Here is a 26,167-nt window from a genome sequence, read left to right on the forward strand (position 1 = left end):
GTCCCCGCTGGAGCCAACAGGGATTCAGCACAACCCCCCAGCTCCCTCTGTCTCTAGATGAGTTGGCTGCTGGTCCTAGGCAGGAAGGCCCACGGCCTTTGGCATCTCACATGGTCTGGATCCTGGCTGTGCCCCCTCCCCCAGTGAGCTCCTGCGGGACTGATGGCCAGAGGGGGGCCTGCCAGCCCCGCAGCACCGCTCCCGCCATCAGCCACCCCGAGTTCTGGGCAGGAGTCTCCTGGCCGCAGCCCACCCACCCCCAGAGCATCCAATGAGGCGTCACCCACCTGGGCTGCTGCTGAGATCAAGCGTGGACTGGGAGGCTTAGTGGCTGCGGGCAGCCACGGGAATTGGATGGTGGCTGGACGGGCTCTGCAGGGACCCCACCCTGCTTGTGACCTGTAACATGCCCGCTGTACTGTGACACCCTCTTCACTCACTGTGTGGCCACGAGGGCTGCCCTTTGCAGGTCCGTTCCCAAAGCCCAGCCCTAGGTCAGCACTGGGCTCCCCTGGCCCGCCTGGCCCGCCTCTGCGCTGCCTGTACTGTGGTTGGGAATAGTCTGCGTCACGTGGCTGTTAATTTTGGAATCTCGCCCCCTTCCTCCTCCCGCCACGGTCCTTCACAGCACCCACGGCTGTACCAGATGCTGGGTTTGGCCCCAGCCGAGGGGCTGGTGTCCTGCACACAGGCAGGACGCTGTGTCCCCGGCACCTGGGCCAGTCCCCAACGCCGAGCAATGCCTGTGATCCTGTGTGGAGTGAGGCCATCAGCACGGCCCCTGCTTCCCATCCTGAAGGCTGGGTGGCCTGGGAAGCTGCATTTTAAGGAGTACTCCATGTTAACAGTGTGCCCACTGGAGCCGAGACCACAGCCAGGAGGGTCAGCCACGCCCCGGGCCCCAGAGCGGGGCTCAGGCCCCTGTAGAAGGTCCCACCCTTTAAACCTTCCAGGGTCTCCCGTTGCTCTCGGCCCCCGGGCCACGCTGTGCCCTTGGCTCTGCAGTGTGCACCTCACTCCGGATGTCTCGCTGGGAAGCCCCTGCTGCGGGGTCCCCAGGCTGCAATCCGCATGACTTCAGGGCACTCTATCCTCTTGGGGACGCTCTGTGGGAGCCCCCTGAGGAGCTCAGACACCAGGACACCCCCAGCCGGGTCCCAGTGACACAGGCCTGCTGTCCCTGTGCCCGTGTGACTTTCTTCTCCTGTTGGGAGGCTGGTGACCCGCTGTGCTGCGCTGTGGGGGGCTGACCTCTGACCTCCCCTCCCAGTGCAGTGCGGTGCTGCCTGCCACGCCAGCCAGGGCCTGGAGGGGCACGTGCACCATGTTTACTGGGACCCTGCTGTGCACCAGATGAGGGGAGAAGTCAAGGCCCACCAGGCCTGTGGCCTCCAGTGAGCATCCGCAGGCTGCGGGGGGTGGCGGTCAGTGGAACAAGTGTGGGGCTGTCGGGCTTCCGGGAAGAAGGGTCACTTGAGCTGCCGGGGGAGCTATGCAGAAAGGGAGGTGGGGTGCACGGGGCGGGGGAGGCCAGGGCAAAGGCCGGGTGCTCAGAGGGTGACGGGGACAGCAGGGCCCTTCGGACGAGTGGAGGGAGGGCCCCCTCGGCCGCCAGGCACCACCCCTGGGGCCCGGCCCAGTCCAGAGACTAAGATGAGAGGCCTCCGGGGTGTTCCAGGTGAGCTGGAGTCAGCCTCTGTCCCTTCTGAATAATCACAGGGGAGCGTGAGCGCAGTGACCGAGCCTCCGCCTGCGGGTGGAGGGGCAGGGGCTTCTCGTCCAGGAGGTGCTGGCCTCAGCCTCCGGAGAGGGGTCTCACGGTTCGTGGTACAGGTCACAGCCAGGGGTGGGGTCCCTGGAGAGGGGTCCGAGGACAGTCCCTGCAGAGGTGTCCAGCCACCCTCCAGTTGCCATGGCTCCCGGCAGACACTAATCCCCACGGTACCGGGCTGGACCTCTGCAGCGTCCCAGGCGGGTGTCACCTTGTTTGATCCTCCTGGGCTGGGTGGACTGAGGCCAGGGGACTCCTGTCCAGAACTCAGGGTGGCTGACGGTGGGAGGAGCGGTGCAGGGCCGACAGGCCCCCTCTCTGGCCATCAGGCCCCCAGGAGGGCCCAGGTGCTCAGAGGTGGGAGTGTCCCAGTTTGATGCTGGGAGTGGGAGCGCCCCTCCACCCGCAGGGCTGAACTTCCACTGGGTGCTGGGCCCTGACTCACATTGGACCCTGCACCCCTGGGGCACCCAGCAATTCCAGAACAGTGGGAGCCCAGAGGCTTCTCAGGGAGCCCCAGAATATGAAGGATGGGGGCCCCCCAGCAGGAGCTGGAGGAACACAGCCAGGGGCGGTGGGAGGTGGAGAAACAGCTGGGGCTGAGGTGAGAACTTCGAGGGTTCCGGGGTGGGGGGCAGCAGATGGAGATGGGGAGGAGTTGGGGCCCCAGGGATCCTCAGAGGATCTGTCTTGGGAAGCTACTGGTGTGTGTGTGGTGGGGGTGCGGGAATTATCCCAGGCACTTCCAGAGAGGATGAAAAGGCTTATGTCCCAAGCTGGGCAGGAGGGAAAGGGACCTGCTTGGCTCTGGGGCTGGAGGTGACAAAGTTGGCAGACAGGGAGACTGAGGGCGTGGACAGTAGCAGCAGGTGCAGCAGCATGGGCCCTCCCAGGCATCAGGGCAGATGAAGCACTTGGCTCCCAGGGGGTGCCCCAAGGGACCCCGTGGGCATGGATGGCTCTGAGTGGGGCACAGGAGAGAAGCTGGTCCGGGCTCAGGGGCAGCAGCACAGAGAGCCCACGCAGGAGCTGGGCTCCAGGCCCCCTCCCGCCGTGTGTCAGTGTATGTGAAGTCACCGCTTCCTCACTGGGAGTCCTGAGACAGGACGGCAAGGGGCGTCATTTAGGAGGTGATCCGGGAAGGAGGTGAGTGGAAGGAAGTGCTGCCCCTTTCGGCTCCACTGTGGCCACCCCCTCGCTCCCCTCCCAGCCACCCTCTGTCAGGGCCTTTGCCCCCTGCTGTCTGAGTCTACTCTCTTGTCCCCTCCTCAGCGTGGACTGTTCCCTGCCCGCCCTTGGTGCCCTAGTCTCCCCCTTGCCACCTGCTCCTCCCCGCAGCTGTCTTCATGAGGGTCTGAGAGCGCCTCTGTGGAAATGCTGCGGGTTTGGTCCTTGCCTCTGCCACACTCTCACAGAGCTGGGCATCTGCACCTTTGAGTGTGGGCTTGGCAGCTGGAAATGCTCAGAAACCGTGTCTTCCCCCGCCCCCATCCCATGCGTGGACAGGGCTTGTCTGACCTGCTGGGGAATGATGCCACACTCAAGTGTCCAGGCAGGTGGCTTCTCTGCCCACAGGCCCAATGGGATGTGCAGCTGGGCCATAGCTGGCCTGTCCCCCAGAACCTCCCACCCGGTCCAGAAGGGCTCCTGCACCACCCCTGGGGACATCTGGACCTCAGCATGGACTGTGCCTGCCTCAGCATGGGTGCTGGGAGGTGAGGATGACTTGGTCAGCCAGCCTGCCAGCCACTGTTACCCCAGAGTCTCTGAGAAGAATGACACCCGCCACCTCCAGGGTGGCCTCCATCAGCAGGTGGGCCACCTGCAGCCCTCTGCAGGCAGTTAGAGACAGAATGCTTGTTCCCAGGTGTTGCAAGAAAAAATAAGCATTCAGACGAAAAGTTGTCTCAGCAAGGCAATTTTACTTTCTGCAGAAAGGGTGGTCTCGTTAGCCATCTTGCCTCGAGAGTACACAGAGGAAAGCCAGGCATATTTATTCCTTATGCATTGGGCCGTTACTGCTATGTCTGACCTCCCCTGGCTGGAGTCAGACCTCACAATCTAAACTAAAACCCGATGGGCTGACAACTTAAAACTTTTCCAAGTAGGTGAAGGCAATGGAGAACAAGGGGAGAGAGGAAGGACAAAGAAAGAAGGGGCAGAGGCCGCGAGCTGGGACACGCCTGTGAGCACGGCCAGCGCAGATATCCCGGTGAAAGCACAGGGACGTACCATGTACCTCTTCTATATCTAACAGCTACACAGGCTAAGGTTTAGCAGAGTTACGGGAGGGACAGCATGGGGAGAAATGCCAGACGTGGGTGAAGGGGAGGAAGGCAGCAAATCACACTGCCACGTGTGTACCTATGCAACTATCTTGCATATTCTGCACATGTACCCCAAAACCTAAAATGCAAAAAAAAAGAGTTACTAGCAAAAAGCAGGAATTTTCCAAACAACTTATCATTTCTAACATTTATTATTATTGTTTAACAAAAAGGGAAACTTTGAAGAGGAAGCTTTTTACCTCCTTTTTTTTTTTTTTTTTTGAGACTGAGTCTCACAGGCTGGAGTGCAGTGGTGCGATCTCAGCTCACTGCAGCCTCTGCCTCAGCCTCTCAAGTGGCTGGAATGACAGGCGCCCGTCACCACATGCTCAGTTAAGTTTTTTGTATTTTTTTAAGTAGAGTTGTGGTTTCACCATATTGGCCAGTTGGCCAGGCTGGTCTCAAACTCCTGACCTTGAGATACACCTGCCTCGGCCTCCCAAAGTGCTGGGATTACGGGCGTGAGCCACTGCGCCCGGCCCTAGGAACTTCTTACTTTCTACACAGGAGCCTCAAGCGCCTCGGCCTGCAGAGCCACTGGTGTGAGCTTCTCCAGGGATGCCACAGCCCAGGGGGTGGGTGCCCCTTCCCACCTCCATCTGACCCAGCTGTGTGTCTGGCCTCATGTTAGGGCTGGGGAGGTGTTACAGGTGGAGGAGCTGGCAGACACCTGCAAGACAGGGCCTGGGGGTGGGAGGGAGGCCAGATGACTTTCTGAGCCCATGGGTCCAAGCCTGTATAGGGAGGGAGCGTCGTGTGCCCCAGGGCCAGCTGCAGCCTCCCCAGAGACCCTCTGTGAACCCGGGCTCTCCCCATGGGGCTGGGTGCTGTGGTCCCGTGAACCCGGGCTCTCCCCGTGGGGCTGGGCGCTGTGGTCCCGTGAACCCGGGCTCTCCCCATGGGGCTCGTGCTGTGGTCCCGTGAACCTGGGCTCTCCCCTTGGGGCTGGGCGCTGTGGTCCCGTGAACCCATGCTCTCCCTTTGGGGCTGGGCGCTGTGGTCCCGTGAACCCGTGCTCTCCCCTTGGGGCTGGGCGCTGTGGTCCCGTGAACCCGGGCTCTCCCCTTGGGGCTGGGTGCTGTGGTCCCGTGAACCCGTGCTCTCCCCTTGGGGCTGGGTGCTGTGGTCCCGTGAACCCGGGCTCTCCCCTTGGGGCTGGGTGCTGTGGTCCCGTGAACCCGTGCTCTCCCCGTGGGGCTGGCGCTGTGGTCCCGTGAACCCGGGCTCTCCCCGTGGGGCTCGCGCTGTGGTCCTCCAAGCAGTATTGCTGGATGAGAAACAATCTGTGCTCCTGAAGAACATGTGGAAACGCTGAAAAGCTTAAAGGAGAGAACTCAGTCCTGGTACCCGGCCTCCCGAGGGAGCCGCTGGAGCTTTCAACAGAGCCGAGCCAGCATGAGCCTACCCATCTGTGGACAGACGGCACGTGGCTGCTCCCATGTCCCTTCGACGAGGGGCCCAGGGCCTTCAGGGTTCTGCTGTCACCTGGGGGCACCTCACTTCATTCAGCCAGTGACAGGGCTCCCTGAGTCTGGGCAGGGGCAGGGGCAGGGGAGGGGGTCGGGGGGCCTCCTGGTGGGGAAGTGTCCGGTGACCCCCAGGCTTCATGCCCAGCGGGTGCTCAGGGTGGACCCCACAGACTTGCCATCAGCACGCGGGATCTTGTCAGGAGTGCAGATTCCCAGGCTCTGTGACCTGCGGACTTGGGGACCCACCCGAGCGAGGCCTGGGAATCTGCGCGGAGGCCCCAGGTGACTTCAGAACCCCGCCTTAGGTGAGGGACTGAGGTGGACCCATGGATTTATTTCAGGGGAAATAGAAATAACCGCTCAGCAGGTACGTTTCGGCCGCATTTAAATTCGTGTAGGATCCGCAAAGAAGGCCTGGAAACCCCGAATGGAGCGTCCTGGAAATCCCGGACCACGACCATGTCACAGCGGGGCTGCCTGCGGTCCTCCCCGCACCCCTTCTCTCCACGACCACAGCCCACCTCCGGAGAGGCCTGCGGAGCCCCTGCCTCTCTCCCTTTAAACAAGGACCCCTCCACCCTCTTCAGACTTTGGAGGAGGGACCCGCACCCCAAGCTGGGGTCTGCTGCAGAGCGGACAGCAAGAAAATGGGGCGGGGGCGCAGGCGATCATGGGGTCACTGCCAGTGGGACCAGGAATGTGGGCAAGCGCGCAAGGGTTACGGGGAGCCTCGATGTGGGAGCCCCGACTTGGGAGCCCCGCAGATGAAGCGCCCCGGCCCGCCCCGCCCCCACCCGACACTGGCCCCGCCCCGCCCGCGCCCACCCGACACCGGCCCCGCCCCATCAGACACTGGCCCCGCCCCGCCCCGCCCCCACCCGACACCGGCCCCGCCCCATTAGACACTGGCCCCGCCCCTCCCCGCCCCCACCAGACACTGGCCCCGCCCTTCCCCGCCCCCACCAGACAGTGGCCCCGCCCTGCCCCGCCCACTCCCAGCCGGCGCCCGCCCCGAGAGCCCAGAGCCAGCTCCGAGCGCGGACGCCGGGGCTCTCCAGCCAGAGGGCGCCTCCACCCAGGTGAGTGCCGCCCGCCCCGTCCCCCTCCTGCGCGGGCGACCCCTGCCCTCGGCAGCACGGGGTCCCGCGCAGCTCTGATATCCCCGCTGGGGCGCCCACCTCGTGTGCGCAGCCCCGGCCCGGGGTCCCGCCCTGCGCCCCCGCCTGCTGCGCTCGCTGTCCCCCCACGCGCCCTCTGCACACCCGCGGGGCTCTCCTGCCGCCGCCGGGGGTCCCTCCGCTCCCAGACTCTCCATCCCTGCCATCTCCTGGCTGCGCCCCGCCGGGGCGGTGAGCTCCTGGAAGGCAGCAGGCAGAGAGGCCAGCACTGGAGTCCTGGGAGCTGGCACCCACAGATGGGTTCCCTGGGACCCAGCACTGGGAGGCTGGGGTGTCACCCCTGCCCGCCGGAACAGAGCCGCCTCCTGTACAAGGCACCGCGTGTGTCCGGACCCCTCCAGGCGTCTCCGCCCTCCCCAGAATAGAGAACACGCCCCTGGGGTGTGTGCCCTGGGCGCTCCTTCCGGACCCCAGGCCTGCCCACCTGCCCGCCCGCTCTCCCCGGCCTGCCAGCCTGCTGGGACCCCCTCGAGGTGAGAGGGGAGTTTGGGACGGTTCCAGCCGGGCTGAGCCCTTTCTGAAGGCAGCGATCCGGGGATGTGGGTGGGGACTGCCAGAGCCTGGGGGTGGAAACTGGTCAATAGTACCAAGGACAGGGGCCTAGCTTGGATTTCCAGGGCGAGACCGGGCGGGGCTTCCAGGAGGAGCCCTGGGAGTGGAGGGTGGCCTAGGAAGCATTCGCAGAGCGCAGAGGAGGGGTAGTGCCGGCCTGGCCCCCTGCTGCTGCTACTGCTTCAGGCTGGCCCCCACCTGCCTCAGTTTCCCCCTCTTGGGGAGGGCGTGTGCCCTGACCACAGGCTGCCTGACATAGGGACAGATGGCGTGTGTGTAGGGAACATGTATATGCAGCCCCTCCAAGCTGCAGCTGCGTCACTGCCCCTGTGAAGGACCCGGCTCCCCGACCTCGTGCTGGGCTAACCTGGAAGGGGTTGGCAGGGCACAGGTCTAGCCACGTGGTTCAAGCTACAATGACAGGAGTTTGGTTTTAGCTGCTTGGGAGGCTGAGACAGGAGGATCTCCTGAGCACAGGAGGTCGAGGCTGCAGTGAGCTCTGATCCCACCACCGCATTCTAGCCTGGGCAGCAGAGCGAGACCCCATCTCAAAAACAAAAAATCAGGCAATCAGGAACCGTGGGTGCTGTGCTTCTCTGGGGAGCCCCATGGCTTTCTGGATGCTGGGGAGAGGCTGGGCTGCTGAGGGCAGCTGTGGGGGCAATCGCTGAGCGCCCCGTGTATGCCGACACAGCACCCAGCGCCTTGCACACAGAAGCTCGCTCGGTTTCATCTGCTCTGGTTTGAAGGAGTGGCCTCTGCCAGCAGCTGGGCTCGGAGAAGCCTAGGACTGACCCAGGACCAGGAGGCCCGTGTGGGGTGGTGGGGCGGGGCCGGGATCTGCTCCCAGTGCCGTCAAGCTACCGCTGGCTGAGCAGGTCCCTTCCCGGTTGAGGGCTGGAGATCTGAAGTCCCCCGTGCTGACCGCCTCCAGTGAATCCCCCCACCCACAAGGCACAGGGCCATGGGGACAATTTCCCTGTGAGTGTGTAATTTTATGACTCAGAAGATGACTGCTTCCAAATAATGGCTCCTGCGGAATTATGTTCCAAGAGTTAGGTACAGCAGTAACGGCCTATTTTTGTTCTTGGCTGCTCTGAAGTCTACCTCTGGGGTTGGAGCCCTGGCGGCCGCAGAGCTGGGACCTGGGAACCCGTGGAGCCTCTCGCTGGGCTCTGGGCATGGGAGTGGCGGCAGAGGAGCCCTGAGTAGCTCCTCTGAAGCTCTGAAGCTACAAACACGGGAATTTGGTTTTAGCTGCTTGGGAGGCTGAGGCAGGAGGATCACCTGAGCACAGGAGGATCACCTGAGCACAGGAGGTGGAGGCTGCAGTGAGCTGTGATCGCATCACTGCACTCCAGCCTGGGCAACAGAGCGAGACCCCATCTCAAAAGCAAAAACTCAAGCACTCAGGAACCAGAGGTGCTGGGGACCCAGGGCCTGTTCTGGAGATGGACCGGAACCCCACAGTCTCCCTCTCCCTGCCCCACCATCCATGGCTCCTCCACCTGGCCTCCTTGGTACCGAGGAGTGGGCCGAAAGCGCCTCCCCAGGGAGGGCTGAAGCTCAGAGGCCTCAGCAGCCAGGACGCTGTCCCGTCCACCCGGACTCCCATGCAGCCCACGGGCTGTCTGCAGACCACAGTCCTTCCGGAATGCACGCCCCACAGGCAGCCGGGGGGAGCCGTAAATGATGCGTTGGATTTCTGTGCCGGCCCCTGGGGAGTGGAGAATCGCTGGTCCACTGCTGCCGTGGGAACTCACTTCCTGGAGGCCCCTGTCTGAGTCCTCCTAGGAGAGGCCTTGTTCCCTGCCAGGAGCAGATGCGGCTGGAGGCTCCAGCCCGACCCCAGCCCAGGAGCTCCTTAGGCAGCAGCTCCAGCAAAAACGGAAATGTCTCTTCCCTCCTGGCTGGGCAGCGCTCTACTGGGTAGGGGTTCTAGGGTGACAGCGCCCTCTCTCTCTGTCTGCCCCCACCCTTTTTCTCTCCCTCCCCACCCCCTGCTTCTGCTTCTCCCACCCCCAGGGTTTGTATGGAGGCCACTGCCGCAGCTGTCCAGGTCCTGCCCGGGTGTTTCCGTCCTGTCTCCCTGGCTGCCTCTCTTTGCCCCGGATGCCATAGCTTGATGGGGATGCTCTTTCATTCCTTTACGCCGCACAGGACAGGGGCTCCCAGACGGGACCCTGTCACCAGTTCTGGCGGAGCCCAGGCACGCTCTCCCCCTGGGACCCCACACAGCCCTCTCCTGACCTTCTGCTGGCGCCCTGTTCCCACCCATCCGTCAACCCTCTTCCAGTCACCGATTCTCTCTTCCGCGCTGTGCAGACTGGAGCTGGTTCTGACCACTTCTGTAGTTCTTTTCCCCCACAAATGATTGTATTTTTTTTACATCCAAGATGTGTGATTTTTAAAAATAGGTGCCTGTTCATTTTACTTCTTAGACAGAAGCCAAATTTATTCCCCAGCATTTTTCCGTGCCTTCTCTGTGGATCCTCCACGTGTTTAAACAATCTAAGCGTTCGTGAGCTGGTTATTTTTATTTCCCCTGAGATGAATCCACGGCTGCACGGCCCTGTTCATTTTGAGTTGTATTTCTCAGCGTGTTTGGGCCACGTGCACCTGGGAACGCTGGTTTCTGGGCTTGCTGGGGACACACGGCTTCCTCTTCGGGGCTGTCAGCCTTGTGTTCTGCACCCCCCCCCCGCCCCGGCTCTCCTTTCCTTGTCTACCAGATGTCAGTGGCCTCGGCCCAACCCCGCAGCCCCCTGCCAGGACTGTGGCCTTCCCTGGTAGCTGCTGGGGGCGTCCTGTGCTCTGAGGTGCCTCAGGGGTCACAGCTGGTCAGCTGAGCAGGCCCAGGGCTCCAGACAGCACATGCTGGGGTCACTACGGCCAGTTCCACCCCCACTCAGGCCAGGGTCCCCCCAGGGAGGGACCTGTCCCTGGTCTGGATCCTGAGGGGCGCTTTGATTCTCTGCTGGCCACCCCCAGAGTCACAGAGTCCCAGGGTCAACCCGAACGTCTGACCTTCCTCCACCCCACTTGTCAGGGGAGGCACTGGTCTTTTTATTTATTCATTTATTTTTGAGACGGAGTCTCACTCTGTTGCCCAGGCTGGACTGGACTGGCCTGATCTCAGCTCACCGCAACCTCCACCTCCTGGGTTCAAGCGATTCTCCTGCCTTAGCCTCCCAAGTCGCTGGGACTACAGGCACGCACCACACCCACCCAGCTAATTTTGCATTTTTTGTAGTGACGGGGTTTCACTATGTTGGCCAGGCTGGACTTGAACTCCTGACCTCAGGTGATCCTCCAGCCTTGGCCTCCCAGAGTGCTGGGATTACAGGTGTGAGCCACCGCATCTGGCCTGATGTTCTTTTTGAGACAGGGTCTTGCTCTGTGACCCAGCCTGGAGCACAGTGGTGCAGTCACAGCTCTCTGCAGCCTCGACCTCCTGGGCTCAAATGGTCCTCCCTACTCAGCCTCCTGAGTAGCTGGGACTACAGGCGCCCGCCACCACACCTGGCTAATATTTGTATTTTTTGTAGAGATGGGGTCTCACCATGTTGCCCAGGCTGGTCTCCAACTCCTGACCTCAGGTGATCCCCCCGTCTCAGCCTCCCACGGCACTGGGATGACAGGCGTGAGCCACCACGCCTGGCCAGAGAATCGTTTTTACAACTGATTTCAAACACACAGAAAAACACAGAAACAATATACGAGCCTTGAACCCACAGATGTTACTATTCTCAGCCCACCCTCCCCCATGTCTCCCCTTTTCTCTCTCTGGGCCATTGTGGGGGGTTCCAGGTCCTAGGAGGGGGCTCCGAGCTCCTATGGGACAGGCAGTGTCAGGCAGCTGGAGCCCCCACCCCTGTGCCTGTGACCTGCCGGTGCCCCACACTGCAGCTTCTCCCTCGGGCTGCAGGACAAGTAGCTGCCCACCCCACAGTTCCTCGTCCTTCGCCCTGTGCGACCCCTGGGCTCCACGTGGCTGCTCTGTGCGGTTTGTGTATTTGCTTCTCTGCAGCCGCCCCGTGGGGAGGGGCGGTGTCTGCCCAGCCCCTGTGCTGTGCCCCTGCCTGGGTTTGTAGATGTCTGTCATTGCCATGGGGGGAACAGGTCCCCGCAATGGTCTGGCGAGAGGTGCAGGGTCCAAGGGGCAGGTGCAGCCCGGCGAGAGTCCCTCGAGGCTGCGGCAGTGACACGCTGTCCAGCGGATTCTCCAGTCGTGCATCCTGGGCAGGGCGGGGGCCAACCACCGGCCTCATCTCTCTCCGCTGCCGCCTCTCCCTGTGCACCCTGGGAGGTGCTGCCCACCAGGTCTCCCCTTGGGAGACGCAGACAGCAGCACCGCAGGGCAGGCTCTGAGGGGCTCTGGGGAGATGCAGGTGCTGGCCTCATGATGCCACAGCCAGGCCAGGCACCACCGGGCAGCCGTCATGGTATTGACAGCGGCCGGCCGGCCTGGGCTCCCGGGGCCACCTGCCCGCCGCTCCTTCCTCTCCTGGCTTGTTTTCCAAACAATTTGCTTAATGTGATTCCTGGCCAAGCTGAACATGACTAATCGTGTTTACTCGGTGATCCCAGCCTCCCGGCAGGTGGGGCCTGACCGGGCAGGGAGGAGGAATACCTGGACGTGCCCACTCACAGCCTCACCGCCCCGGCGTCCTCCCCTCTTCTCTTGCAGAGCCGACGCGCCCTCGGGCTGCCGCAATGGAGCCCCTCTTCCCGGCGTCCGTGCCGGGCTGGAACGCCTCCTCCTCGGGTAACAGGTCCTTGGTGGGGCCGGCGCCGTCGCCGGGGGCCCGGGCGGTGCTGGTGCTTGTGCTGTACCTGCTGGTGTGCGCGGTCGGGCTGGGCGGAAACGCGCTGGTCATCTACGTGGTTCTGTGCTGCACCAGGACGAAGACGGTCACCAACATCTACATCCTCAACCTGGCGGTGGCCGACGTCCTCCTCATGCTGGGGCTGCCCTTCCTGGCCACGCAGAACGCCGCGTCCTTCTGGCCCTTCGGCCGCGTCCTGTGCCGGCTGGTCATGACGCTGGATGGCATCAACCAGTTCACCAGCGTCTTCTGCCTGACAGTCATGAGCGTGGACCGCTACCTGGCCGTGGTGCACCCGCTGAGCTCCGCCCGCTGGCGCCGCCCGCGCGTGGCCAAGATGGCCAGCGCCGCGGCCTGGGCCCTGTCGCTGTGCATGTCGCTGCCCGTCCTGGTCTTCGCGGACGTGCAGGACGGCGGCACCTGTAACGTGAGCTGGCCGGAGCCGGTGGCGCTGTGGAGTGCCGTGTTCGTGGTCTACGCGGCCGTGCTGGGCTTCTTCGGGCCGCTGCTGGTCATCTGCCTGTGCTACCTGCTCATCGTGGTGAAGGTGAGGACCGCGGGCTTGCGCGTGGGCTGCGCGCGGCGGCGCTCGGAGCGCAAGGTGACGCGCATGGTGGTGGTGCTGGTGCTGGTGTTCGTGGGCTGCTGGCTGCCCTTCTTCACGGTCAACATCGTCAACCTGGCGGTGGCGCTGCCCCAGGAGCCCGCCTCCACCGGCCTCTACTTCTTCGTGGTCGTCCTCTCCTACGCCAACAGCTGTGCCAACCCGGTCCTCTACGGCTTCCTCTCCGACAACTTCCGCCAGAGCTTCCGGAAGGTTCTGTGCCTCTGCCAGGGCTCCGGCGCCAAGGACGCTGACGCCACGGAGCCGCGGCCAGACAGGAGCCGGCAGCAGCAGGAGGCCACGCCGCCCACGCATGGCGCCGAGGTCAACGGGCTCATGCAGACCAGCCAGCTGTGAGGGGCGCCGAGGGCAGGGGACGGGCGGCCCCTGTCACCCCCAGGGGCAGGGGTTGCACTGCAGTGCCCCCGACCCCTCACCTGCCTGTCAGTCAGGATGCTTCCCGACGGCGGTGGGGCGAGGCTGGAACTGCCGAGGCCAGGCTGGGGTGGACACAGGGCAGAAGGCACCCCATAGTGACAGATCACCCTCTCCCGCCTGTTTACTGCGTGGGGGCTCCTGGGAGGTGGGAGAGGTACCCAGGCTGGTGAGGGGCTCTTGTAAGTCCTCAGGGCCCCCTCACCCTCCATCCTGCCCCAGCCCGTGCCAGCCTCCCTGCCGGGGAGCGACGTTTCCAAAAGGCCAGCCAGATGAGAGGGTCTTCCTGATGGCAGGGGCCTGCCCTGCCCGGCCCCCCAGCTGCATGTGCCTTGGGTCAGCTCTGAGCTACCTGCTGCTCTCATAAATTAAAGACACCTGAAAGGGCTTGATCAGGTCCCCTGGAGTCCCTGCCCAGGGCCCCAGCCCAGCCCTTCCCCACATTGTGTGGAATCTGGACACAGGTGTGAGGGAGTGTGACTGGGCAGCCCTCGGTCAGCCAGGGTCACGCCTGCCCTGGGGCCCCACCCTGCTGCCCGCCACCCTCCATGGGACGCTGTCCCAGAGAGGGAAGCAGGGGGCTCCCTGTGGGAGAGGTGTGGAGGCAGCTGGCGCAGAGGAGAGCCAGGGGCTGAGGTTGGGGTGGAGGCTCCTGCCCTCCTGGCTTCTGGGGCTCAGGCGTCTGTGCTACGCTGACTGGCTCTGTCTGGAGGGCCGGGAACGGGGTGTGCCTGGGGGCCCTGGAGGAAGGGCTCCTGATGGAGGAGGACCTGAGGGTCAGGGACTGGAAAGGATGGGGAACCTACGGCTGTCTCTTCTGCTTTGGGGCAGGGGCTCCGGGCCTGGGAGAGGGAACAAGAACAGCGGACAGTCATTCAGGCAGCAGTGGGGAGACAGCACTGCTGGGAGGCAGTGGTCGCATGGGTGATGGGAATGCCAGGTCCTGGGAATCCTGCTGAACCCCACCTAGAATTGTCCCACCTCTCCCACCCCAAACGCCAACTTCTCCTGGCACCCTGGACCCAGAGCCTTACTCTGAGGCTGGAAGGAGCAGGACCAGAGACCCCTCTGCCCTGCCCAGCACTGGCCCTGACCCATGCTCCCGTCGCTCAGAGCAGGTCCCCGTCCTCCCGGGAGGGTGCAAGGAGTGGGCTGAGTGGGTACAGAGCTAGGCAGGGGAAAGGCCCAGACCGAGGTCAGGCCTGGGAAACGTCCGAGCGATGAGGACACGTGTGTTTGACAATTGCTCCCCTGTATAAACTCAAGGATAAATGTTTGATTCTTTCCCCGAGCAAATATTGTCTCTGGAGCTGAGTGCAGCCAGCACAGACCAGAGTGAGTGGAGCCCAGGCTCCCCTGAGGCCCAACACAGGGCGAGACCCCCCACCCCAGCTCTGCTGAGCCAGACAGGGCCAGGAGGGGGGCGGCTGAATGCCCAGCAGGAAGCCGGGAAACGTGGAATTCATGGACAGGGTGAAAAATGACAGACACTGCCTGAGGTCTGAGGCTGGAGCTGCCTCTCACAGCCGCCCCTGAGCGGGCTGCCCAGGCTTCTCAATAGCTATAGGGGGAGTTAGGGGGCTTCTCCAGCGGGTCCACAAGGCTCTGCCTCTGAGTGACCAAGGAGGGGTGGATCCAGGGTGCCCTGGGGGAAACTGAGGTTCGTTCACACCACAGCACCCCCTCACCTGCCTCCCTGGGGATTTGGGTGACATGTTCATCTGCTTGGAAGGCTCTGGGGACCTAGCAGATGGCTCGGAAATCCCTGCTGAGATCAATTTCTCCAATTGATTTGACACTGCCCTCTCCCCGAGGGGCTGGCAGCCATGTGGGGCAAACAGAGGCGCCAGCGCCCTCGCTCTCTGGCCCCACCTCGAGCCCCACCCCATTTGGCCCAGCTGCAAGCCTCAGGTACCCTGCTCCCCGCCTCAAGCATCCTAAAGCCCCTGGGACCCCGGTTCCTGTCAGTCCCAGGCCCCAGCTTCACGGCCCCGCTGGCCTCCCCAGTCTGGTCCCAGCCACATGCAAACCCCGTCTGTGCCTTCGGTCAAAGCCTTGCCCCCGCCAGGCGCACACCCTCCCCACAAAGCAAACCTGCTGTGCCCGGCCTCCTCCTCCCGAGTACCCAGGACCCTCCCATGCTGACTCTCTGCAGGCAGTGGGCTGGCCATGGCGGCCCCACAGCTGGGCCTGGGACTTCCTGCCCTTGGGCCCTTGTGCTGGCTGAACACATGTCCTCGTTGGACAAACGCACCTGCCACACGCCAGCGTGGGGCTGGGTCGTGGGATCAAGATTGAGCTGGAGGAGCATTCCAGGCTGAAGGAACAGCCTCTGTGAGGGCTCAGAAGCAACAGGGCACAGGGGGTGAGCTGTGGGGGTCAAGTCAGAGAAAGGAGCAAATGCAGGTCCCCCCACGTTCTGACCCACGCTGCCCCAAGGAAGGTGAAGCCACACTCACTGCAGCTGGAGAGTGGAGACTGGACCGGAGGCGGGAGGAGGCAGATGCAGGGGGTGTGAGGAGGCTGTGAGGCGTCCAGGAGAACACGCAGTGGCCTGGCCCTGGGCGGGGCCCCAGGGGTGTTCACAAGGTAGAGGCAGCCCCTGGCTAGGCCTGGAGAAGGGGCAGTGGCACCCAGCTGGCTCCTGCTTGGGGCACATGGGAGAACAAGACCCCGGGGTCTGATGGCCTCGGTGGGCTGAGGAGGCTGAGGATGTTCCAGGACCACGCTGGGCAGGTGTGGATAGCAGAGCCACAGGGAAGGGGCCACGGGGAAGGGGTCAAGGCCCAGATACCCCCAGGGCAGCAGCATGATAGGCCTGGAGGGGTCAGGGGTGTGTGTGGGAGGAGCTCGGGCCCTGGACCCTGAATCCTCACCCCTCGGGGAAGTGAGGGTCTGTGGGTGTCCGGAACTTCTTCAGGGGCTGCAGAGCCAAGACCCCTTGCAGGCCACGTGAGAGTCTAGTGGGGGGCATGGTGGGAGCAAACATCCTGGGCGGGGTGGCTCCCATGGGTTTCCCGCACGCATCAGTGGGTTTTATTGGCTCTGGGCTCCAGCAACTCAAGTGACTTTGCTCAGGAAACAAGTCCCAGCCCCGCCCCATCAGCAGGGGTGCCCAGGCGGGATGTGGGGGTCTTCAGAGGGACCCGGAAGGCCTCCTGGGGAGAGAAGGGCACAGAGATGACCGGCAGCCATGGGGCCCCCACAAGCAGCCACCAGCCCAGGGCCCTCAGAATGCTGTTTCCTCCCACTGGACGAGACCCCAAAGCATGGGTGGGGTGGGGGTGTGGGGCCAGCTGTGGGGTCTCGGGGAGCCAGGCTGGGGGAAGGCTGCCCCTAGGACAGGCCCCTCTGCCCATCCAAGGCCAGGTCTTGGCAGCACGGAAAACCCCCATGGGTGCAGCAGAGGCTGGTGCTGGCCACACTGCCCCTTGGAGGCCTGGAGCCCACGTCGGGCTCTGCACTTCTGTAGGGGGCAGGAGCTGCCCTGGGCCCCTGGCAGGCTGTTAGGTGGCGTCCATCTCTGGGGTTCTTTCTCCTCTATCCCCATCCCAGCCCGGCCACAGCAGCCCCACCTCTGGCTACGTCTCCCTCCTCAACTCACACCCGACCTCCACTTCCAACCCCATTTTATCCCCAACAGAAATCCACTCGTGTCTGCTGCTCACAGGCCCTCTGTGGTTCCCCACTCCCCGCCCACGTTTCCTCGGTCGGAGGGAACCCCCAGCCCCAGCACCCACCCTTCTACCTTGCCTGGATGAATCCGAGTCCTCTAGGTACCTCTCGCAAGTGGAATCAGGCAGCATTTGTCCTTGTGTGACCGGTTCCCTTTACCCGGCGCTGCCGTTGCAGCTCATCCACGTAGCAAGTGCCACGTTTCCTTCCTGTTTGAGGCTGAGCACTGTCCCCCTGGTATGGAGGGACCACATTCGGTTTTCCATGCATCATCAGCAGACCCTGGGCTGTGTCCACCGTCTGAGTGCACTCCCGCTGCCTCTGGATGCCGTCACAGTGACCATCCGCATCAGCACAAGAATCCACGGGGCACGTTCAGACCACAGCACCTCCCTTCTTGCTACAGTGAGTGGTGCTGTGAGGGTGGTGCACATGCCACATGCTTTTTGTTGCTGCTGCTGGTGGTTTTGTGTGTGTGTGTGTGCGTGTGTGTGTGTGGCACTCTGTCACCCAGGCTGGAGTGCAGTGGTGCAATCTCGGCTCACTGCCATCTCTGCCTCCTGGGTTCAAGCAATTCAAGCCATTCTCCTGCCTCAGCCTCCCAAGTAGCTGGGATTACAGGCGCCCGCCACCACACTCGGCTAATTTTGTATTTTTAGTAGAGAAGGGGTTTAACCATGTTGGCCAGGCTGGTCTTGAACTCCTGACCTCAGGTGATCCGCCCACCCTGGCCTCACAATGTGCTGGGATTACAGGCCTGAGCCACCGTGCCCAGCTGGTCCCACATGTTTCTCATGATTATATGGCTGAAAATTCTTTCATTCAACCGAAATTTGTCTTATCACCTGACATGAATTTTAAAGGAAAAATATGCCTTCCTTGTCACTGCCTCTGCCTTGCTGGTATATGGGGTGGCCTCTTCTTCTCTAGGGGCGAGGGGCTCTGGCAGCTCTGTCTCTGCTGTGTGGGCATTGTGTCATGGTATCTAATAGGGCGAGTCTCTGCCCAGCGCTGAGCTGAGTTGAAATTCTTTAGAATCCATTCTTCCAGATTCCCTCCAACACTGCTTTTACAAAATTTAAATAGTGGAATTGGGCCAGGCATGGTGGCTCATGCCTACAATCCCAGCACTTTGGGAGGCCGAAGGTGGAGGATCGCTTGAGTGCAGGGATTCAAGACCAGCCTGGGCAACATGGTGAAACCCCATCTCTACAAAATAAAATTTAAAGATTGGTTGAGCATGGTGGCATGCACCTGTATTCCCAGGTACTCGAGAGGCTGAGGTGGGAGGATGGCTCGAGCTGGGAGTTCAAGCCCGCAGTGAGTGATTTTATCACAGCACATCAGCCTGGGCAACGGGGCAAGACCCCGTCTCAAAAAAAAAAAAAAAAAAAAAGGATTTTTATAGAAATGTTCATAATAGCATTATCTATAATCCATAATGGCCAAAAGGTAGCCATGACCCAGGTGTCCATCAACAGACAGTGGATAAAGAATTGGGGTCCGTCCAGCCCACCGAAGAGTCTGTGTGATTCCGTTTCCATGAAACGCCCGGAACACAGGAGTTCGCAGACCCAGAGAGGAACAGCGCTGCCAGGAGGTGGACAGGAGAGGGGAGCGACTGCTGAGGGTGCACATTCCTTTTGGGGGCTGGAGCTAGACGGAGGTGGTGGCTGCGGAGCGCCGGGAATGTGTCACGCTGGGGACTGTTCGCTCTCCAGTGCTAAATTCTACGTTACATGAGTTTCACCGAATATTTACAATTGGACTTTTACTGGAATTCCACTAAATGGATAAACTCACATCGGCTAAGTCGCCTCCCCAGCCAGACGCTGGCCCAGAATGTCACAGCGGTGTCCTCTCGGGAAGCCATGTCCCCCAGGTCCTTCCTGTGCAGCTGACTCACGATGGAAGCCGGTGCAGGCAGCCACGGGGGCTCCATGGGCTGGCTCCCTCCTATCCTCCACGTGGCCCGGGCAGCACGAGGCTGTTGCTGCTTTTCGTGTCTCTGGCCTCTACCAAGCATCCCTCTTATTGCTCCCGCCCGGTACTGGCAGCGTCCCTCTGGCTTTTATCACTTGGCAGAGAATCCTGACCTGATCTTGTCTCACTTCAGTTCTGTGTCATTGTTTTATAAAGAAATAAGCTGGACGGTTGCGGAGATGCAGGTTCTGCCATCTGAAGCTCTCGCGGGCATCTCCCCACCCGGCTCTCTGAGAATATGGGTCTCCACTGGCATTCGTTAGCAGCCCCCCGACTGCCGGCTGCCAGAGACCTTGCACCCCCCATGCTAGGCCCCTGCGGGAGGCATTGATATCCGCGCCTGCCATTGCCCATGGCCCATGGTGATGTCTGTTCTGGGAGGCCCAGCCATGCCCTCAGAGTGGGCTCCTGGCCTTGGGCCTGGTGTGGTCACGTCGGGGTCCTTGGCTGCGCCTGCTGGACACTTTCTGGGCAGCCTGGAGCAGGGGCAGGAGTCTTCTCGGGACTGTCTTCTTCAGGCCACCTGCCCCCCTAGCAGCACAGTCTCTCTGGAATCACAGAGGCTGCAGACCCCAGGGCAGCCAGGCCAGGGCCACGGAAGGAAACTGTTGTCTGGGATTCTGGGGGCTTCCCCGGTGCAGACAGGCTGCCTGCAAGAGCCGATGTCCTCCCGGCCCTGGGGTGGTCGGGACACCCGGCTCCCACTCAGCCGTGCTCTCTCACCGGGGCCAAGAACCTCTGCATGGCCAGCCGGGACCCCCACCCCCAGCAGCCCATACCCTCCGCCTCTGGTTCTTCACCTGCCACACTCGACCCCAACAGACCTTGTGGATCACATGCCCCCGAGCAAGAACAACCAGTGCTGTGCCACCATCCTCCAGGGCACGGATGCCGGGGCTGGCTCCGGCCAGCGCCGCTTTGAACCTGCGAGCCCAGGGCCCCTCACAGCTGCTCCGGGGTCTCCAACAGAGGCTTTTGCACCCCCCTGCTGAACGGGAAGCTGAGGCCACAGGCAGAGCTGGCAGGGACATGGGCTCTGTGTGGGGTAGGCAGGACGTGGCTGCAGCCCGGCTCTGGGCGTCCTCACTTGAGAAGGGGCTGAGTGAGCACAGGGCCAGCGGGCTCTCTGGAGTGCTGAGGACGCCCTGCAGCTGCAGCCAGGACCAATGCCGCTGGCCGTCAGCACATGGGGGAGGTCTGGGGGGCGTCCCAGTCGTGATTTGAGGCCTGGGGTCTGCCCACCTCCCCTCAGCCCGCCCCTTCCTGTTCTGGCACCTTTATCTCTAGGGCAGAAGCCTCTGTGCCAAGGCCCCAGGAGCACCGAGAGACGGTGCCCACCCCTGATGGTTGCTGGGTGCCCTGGGTGTGTCCCGCTCTCCCAGCCAGGAGGGGACTCAGCCTGAGGCCAAAGTGCAGCCTGAGGCCCCGCCCACCTCGTGTGGGGTGAGGGGAGGGCAGAGGGTCCCGCCCCAACTCCAGTGCCCCTCCTGTCTCTAGCAGGTCCAGGGTCCACCAGCCCCACCACCAGCCCCCAGGAGACCTGCAGCCGCCCCCTGCAGACACACAAGGTGGGACTTGATACGGGCCACTTGGGGGTGCTTCGGGGAAGCCTGGCCCAGCGACAGCCTCTGGGAGAGAGGTGGGTGCAGGCCCATGGCACCTGACAGATGGCAGGCTTGGGCAGTGGGTAGGGGTGGGTGACTGGGAGAGAGCCCCTCCCCCTGCAGAGGGCCCTACGTGCACAGGAAGTGGGGGTCCCCGTACCCGCCCAGGTCGCCCCTCCTGCTGTCCTGTACTATTGGGGGCCATGCTTGGTCCCTGCCTGCCTGGGAGTGGTTCCTGGCACACGTGCATGGGTTCTGCACCACCTCCCAAGGGCAGAAGTGAGGTGAGGTTGAGGGGCGGGGGAGCCAGCCGGGGCTCCCAGGGTCCCCACGGGTGGACGTCTGTCTGTAAGGAAGGAATGGCCCTTCCCAAGGCTGGGGCTGGGAGTCTGTAGTCTTCATAAGAAAACTCAAATCCTAACCCTAACCCTAACCCTTCACAGGAAAACACCGGGCCTCCCAGCCCCACCCTAGGGAAGGGCCGGCCGTGTTGGGGGATGGCTCTGACCCCCAACTTCTGCCACCCTTCCCCCTCCTCCCCAGGTTCCTCTGCCCAACCCCCACTGCCTGTCACCCCCGGGCCTGGTCCAGCAGTGGCTGATGGGGATGACTGAGCAGGCCCTCAGGCTGGGGCCCATGGTGACCCGGAGGGTCACGGTTCCCAGCTGTTCCCGGCGGCTTCCTCCTAGCCCAGGCACTGCATACAGACTGACAGACAAGCCCCCCCTGCCTGGGGCCTGCAGCCCCTGCCAGCCTCCCTCCCTCCTCGGCTGGCCCCACCCCGCAGGGTGCACCCTGATGTGCGGGGCTATCTCCTCCCAGACCCTCCTGGGCCAGGCTGTGGGTCCAGCTGGTCAGGGATTGGTCTGGACAGGTGGGGGCCCCTGTGGGGAGGGAGCGGGGGCAGGACAGGCTGTCAAGGGGGATGGATGAGCCGGGCACTCCATGGTTCAGGACGTCCCCGGGTAGATAAGGACTGAGGGGCTGTGGGGGCACCTTGGGCCCTGCTTCTGTTCAGTGCCCACCAGTCCCCTGCAAGCCCACTCTGGGTGCATCTGGGGGGGTTCTCCTGCCCCCACCCGGGGGGCTTTATGGAGGGCCTTTCAAGGGTTTCAGCCAGCGTGGCTGAGCCCCGTTGACTCTGGATGCTGCTCAGCCAGGACCAGGGTCCACGCTGCCACAGACAGCAGACTAAGGAAGAGGCGGGAGGCCAGGCCTGGTCCAGGTGGTTCTGGACACACGTAGGCACGTGGCTGGGAGAGCTCCTGGGAGTGGCCGCAGTTGCTCCAGCTGGTGAGGGTTGCAGAAGCTTCCAGTGGCGGGATCTGGGCCAGCCTCTTGCCTGGAGGGACCCACCCACCCACACTCCAAAATGGGGCCCTCACCACCACGGCGTGGCCACGGGGACCCACCTTTCAGCCCTGTCTAAGCATGAGGCGGCTCCATGGGGGGGCGGAGGCTCCCCAGGCTCTGGTGCTCACCAGGGTTCAAGCCCCTGCCCACTTCAGACAGACTAGGGAACCCCGTGAGCCCCAAAAACCGGCCCCCATGCACTCAGCTGTGTGTTTCCTGCCAAGGACAAGCCTCCACCTGGAGGGTGGTTCAGCCTCACCCGCCCGTCCACCGTGAGTGCTGGCTGTCCCCAACGCCGCCTGGAGTCCCGTCTGCCTTCCGCCCTCTCAGCCTCCCGAGCCCAGCCACACCAGCCGGGTGCTCGGCAAATAATGAAAGTCTCCATAGCAGGACGCCTGGCACAGCTTTATAAGCAGAATGGCCCCTCAGCCGTGAGGGCGAGTACCTGAGTGAGCAACCAGCCTCCAGCCAACCCATGCGGAGGCACCCGGCCCCACCCACCGCACGTCCAGCACACAGGCCTCTGTCCATGCGGCTTCGTGTGGTGCCTTCCTGTGTGCCAGCCCCTGTGAGGGCAGGTGCAGGTCAGACTTGCTCCCACCACACCCAGTGCTCCACATGGCTCAGTGCCTGCACACAGTGGGCGCTCAACCAATCCCTGCACACAGTCAGCATTCAATCAATCCTTGCACTTGGCGGGTGCTCAACTAATCTCTGCACACATTCGGCACTCAAAGAATCACTGCACACAGTCGGCGCTCAACCACTCCATCCCTGTATACAGTCAGCACTCAAGCAATCCCTGCACACAGTCGGCACACAACCACTCCATCTCTGCACACAGTTAGTGCTCAACCACTCAATCCCTGTATACAGTCAGCACTCAAGCAATCCCTGCACACAGTCAGTGCTCAACCACTCAATCCCTGTATACAGTCAGTGCTCAACCACTCAATCTCCGTATACAGTCAGCACTCAAGCAATCCCTGCACACAGTCGGCACTCAAGCAATCCCTGCACACAGTCGGCACACAACCACTCCATCCCTGCACACAGTCGGCGCTTAAGCTCTGCTGCCTCCGCCGCACACGGGCGCGTGCTGAGCCGCGGGCGCTCTCCCGGCTACAGCTCGGCGGCCGGCTTGACCAGGTGGCCGCTGAAGGTGATGTAGAGGTCCCCGCGCTCGCCGTACACGGCGTTGTCCTGGTTGCGCTGGAACATGCGCACCCAGACGGCGTCGCCCGCGGCCAGCGGCAGCAGCAGGCTCTGGGCCTGCATGAGGCTGCGCTCGCTGGGCTGCGCGTACAGCACCGCCTCGGGCCGCCGGTTCCGCATGACGTGCAGGTAGGTCTCCTTGTGGTTCCAGGTGTGCACGTTGAGGCTGAGGAAGTAGACGCCGGGCACCGCGCAGAGGAAGCGGCCCGCGGCCAGGTCGAAGGCGCCGTCCAGGTTCACCAGCTCCGTGTCGAAGGGCACCGCCTGGAAGGTGTCGGAGCTGTGCAGGCCCTCGCGCCGGCCCACGGAGAAAGCCGCGTAGGCACGCTGGCACGGGGTGCCCGGTGGCCCCAGCTGCCCCTTCTGGCCTTTGCGGCCCTGCGGGCCCCGGGAGCCCGGCGGTCCCTCTTTCCCGCTCCTGCCGGGACGCCCTCGGACCCCGGCCTCGCCCTTCTCACCTGCAGGAGACAAGGGGAAGCCACGGGTCAGGGCCGGGCTGGGCGGCCGCCCTCATTCCTGGCACCCAGGCCAGGGGCTGGGCCTCCAGGGTCACTGTAAGGACACAATCCCTCTCCCAACCTCCACGTCCCCATCTGCACAATGGGTGCCGTCACACACACAGCGGGAAGCCATGCTCTAAAGGTGCGGCTGGACCAAGGCCTGCCGCGGGGCTGTCCCCACGGGGAGGGCGGGGATGTGGGTGCTCGGGGCCAGTTTCAGAAGAGGGTCTGGGTTGGGTGTTAAATAAAGAATGAGAAGCTGGGAAGTTCTTACCCAAGTCTAACCTCAGCACAGCCTGCTGTCCAGCCCTCAGGACAGTTCAGCCTCTGTTGCGGGGTCTCAGGCCAGCAGGGTCACCCACTCTCCCTTCCCAAGTTGCTGCCACTTTGGGGATCTCAGGGACCCTGGCCTCCTTCCTCAGGGTCCTCAGCACCCCACTTTGGCTCATGTGTCCCTCCCCAAGCCAGGCTTCTTCCTGCTTCAGGGGGGAACTGGGGGGGTCCCTGGGCAGGGAGCATGGCCAGGGCAGAGACCCATGCTCAGTGAGCCCCTCCCGGCTCCTCCTCCTGAGCCCCAGGTCCCCGCCCCGCTGCCTCTGGGTCGCTGGGCCCTGGTGGGGAGCCACGCAGGCAGCACCCCCACAGGCCTCACCTTTGAGGATTTCGATGTCTATGGTGGGCCGCACTCGGGGCAGCCCCCACCACGGGTCCCTGTCACTCGCCCTGGTGTAGGGGCCAGGGGGCCAGGCTGGGCGGCAGCAGCTCACACAGGGCCTCCTGGGCAGCCCAGGCCAGGCCCCCGCAGGCAGCAGCAGTGCCAGGAGCAGCAGGGCGGGAGCTGCCATCTTGGCCAGGGCTGGGGGAGAGGGGAAAGGGAGGAACTGAGGCGGAGGTATCCCAGCTGGAGCCCCCCAGACCCTGCAGCTGCCCGGCCGTGCCCCCATCAGGGAGACAGCAGTGGGGGCGGGAGCTCCTGCCTGGGCATGGCCGGTCCTGGCCCAGCGGGTGAGGCCGAGGCTGAGGTTTTGGGCTGCACCAGGCACCCTAGACACCTGGAGTCGGGGAATCCTGGTCCCCAAAGTCCGGGTCCCTGCACCCGGCAGGTGGAGGGGAAGCTGTCATGGGCACAGGGGTGTCCGAGACCACCTTCCACAGTCAGGAGCAGTGGCCACCCAAGGCCCCACCTGCTGTGGCTGGGCAGAGCCCTGGGCACAGACAGCTGCACTGCTCCAGGGAAAGGCCCCCAAAGCTGGCCTGGTGCAAGGGGCCCTGCACAGTGCAAGGAGGCCCCGTCACACCCAGGCCTGCCTCACCGGACCCAGCGAGCTTATAGCTGGACGCCCCGGGACAGGGCCTACAGGGGCCTCGGGAGGCTGCCCCCAGCCTTGGTGCCCAGGGGGAGCCAGAGCCAGCCTGGGTCCTCCTGAGCAAGATAGACCCCCTCCTGGCTCAACCAGCACCTGCCCGGACAAGCCTGGTCTCAGTTTCCCTCTCTGGCAGGTAGGACTTGCCTACCCCACTCCCCTCACAGCCACATCTGGAGGCTTGGCCAGGAGTATCTCCTGCGAGGGCAAGTGCTTGGGGTCGGGGTCCTCCATCTTCTCTGAACACCGGCTCTGCTGGACAAAGATTTAGGCTGCCTCCTTCAGGAAGCCCTTTGGGATTGCAGCGCAGGGCAAGGTCCTTCCTCTTGCAGTGGGTCATTCCAGATGGGTGGAATGCCTCTGGCGGTTGAGACCCCCCCTCTGCCTGCCTCCTCACCAGCTCAGCATACCCTGACTCAACCCCTGGCCCCACTGGACACCAGAAGACCCCCTTGGACTCCTCCGGCGGAGGGAGGAGTGGGCGTGTCCGCAGCACTCGCCCCACACGGAGGCCTCCAGGAGTGCCCACGGAGTTCTCCAGCATCCCAGACCCGGCCCCACCTGGCAGATGGTCGGGGCTGGATCCTGCTCCTCTGGGGTTCAGCCCGGCCTGCCCAGGGCGGCTGTGAGGACCCCCACAACCACCCCCAGGCTCCGCGCTCCCGTTACCGTCTCAGGGACGCTCCCTGCGTCCTCCCTGCCTGGCCGGCCGTCTGTGTTCCTGTCCCGGCAGCCCAGCGTCAAAGAGCCCTTTCATGCCTGCCCGGGCGCCTGTGGCTTCCTCTGGGCCGGCCAAGACCAACAGGCCAAGGGCCAGCGCCGCTGGGCTCCGGACAGGATGCTGGCAGGGCCCTCGAGTCCACCGCGCAGCCGGCTTTGAGGCCCCCAGGTCCTCCTGGCAGCCCCACATCCATGAGCAGGGCTGGGGGCCTGGCGTCTCGGCCGGCTGGGGTGGGGATGGCGTGGTGGGCACTGCTCTCCTCCATGGGGAAACCCAGCCTGCTGCCTGCCTGGGACGCAGTGCCCCAAGGAGGAAGCTGTGTCTGGGTGGGTTGGCGAGGACGCTGGAGGCCAAGGCCGCCATGCTGCACCACCCAGGGATGCAGAGTCCTGGGTGCGGAGAGGAGAGTGGGGCACCTTTCACGTGGGGCTAACAGACCTCTCTCCCCCACCTGCTGACGCCTCCTGCAGAGGCCACTGCTGGAGAGGAAAAATACCTCCCAAGTGCCCTGCTGTTCTCAGCATGAGAGTCATGCCCTCATGCCACTGGCAGGGAAGCCGGACTGGACGGAGCCCGGCTCCAACCCT

At 63.4% G+C, this 26,167-nt stretch overlaps 2 protein-coding genes across 2 annotated transcripts; one reads left to right on the top strand and one right to left on the bottom strand.

Annotated features, from left to right (window-relative positions):
- Positions 1 to 6,588: 6,588 nt before the first annotated feature.
- On the top strand, positions 6,589 to 14,456 carry SSTR5 (somatostatin receptor 5). The gene is made up of 2 exons (XM_035266398.3): positions 6,589 to 6,646; positions 11,988 to 14,456. Exon 2 carries the CDS (start codon positions 12,014 to 12,016, stop codon positions 13,085 to 13,087), a length of 1,074 nt encoding a protein of 357 aa, XP_035122289.1. The 5' UTR covers positions 6,589 to 6,646; positions 11,988 to 12,013; the 3' UTR covers positions 13,088 to 14,456.
- An 8,314-nt stretch (positions 14,457 to 22,770) lies between these two features.
- C1QTNF8 (C1q and TNF related 8) lies at positions 22,771 to 25,587 on the bottom strand. The gene is made up of 3 exons (XM_035266400.3): positions 25,529 to 25,587; positions 24,148 to 24,351; positions 22,771 to 23,453 (listed from the first exon to the last, which is right to left on the bottom strand). The coding sequence occupies exons 2-3, from the start codon at positions 24,338 to 24,340 to the stop codon at positions 22,903 to 22,905; spliced, it is 744 nt and encodes a 247-aa protein (XP_035122291.2). The 5' UTR covers positions 24,341 to 24,351; positions 25,529 to 25,587; the 3' UTR covers positions 22,771 to 22,902.
- Positions 25,588 to 26,167: the final 580 nt, after the last annotated feature.

This window comes from Callithrix jacchus, chromosome 12 (genome assembly GCF_049354715.1).
Source record: "Callithrix jacchus isolate 240 chromosome 12, calJac240_pri, whole genome shotgun sequence".
Taxonomy (NCBI): Eukaryota; Metazoa; Chordata; class Mammalia; order Primates; family Cebidae; genus Callithrix; species Callithrix jacchus.

Excerpts from the sequence above, each read along its gene's own strand:
- SSTR5 (XM_035266398.3), top strand. The coding sequence starts at position 12,014 with ATGGAGCCCCTCTTCCCGGCGTCCGTGCCGGGCTGGAACGCCTCCTCC.
- C1QTNF8 (XM_035266400.3), bottom strand. The coding sequence starts at position 24,340 with ATGGCAGCTCCCGCCCTGCTGCTCCTGGCACTGCTGCTGCCTGCGGGG. Across the intron at positions 23,454-24,147 it reads AGACATCGAAATCCTCAAAG|GTGAGAAGGGCGAGGCCGGG; the intron begins GTGAGGCCTGTG and ends TGTCTCCTGCAG.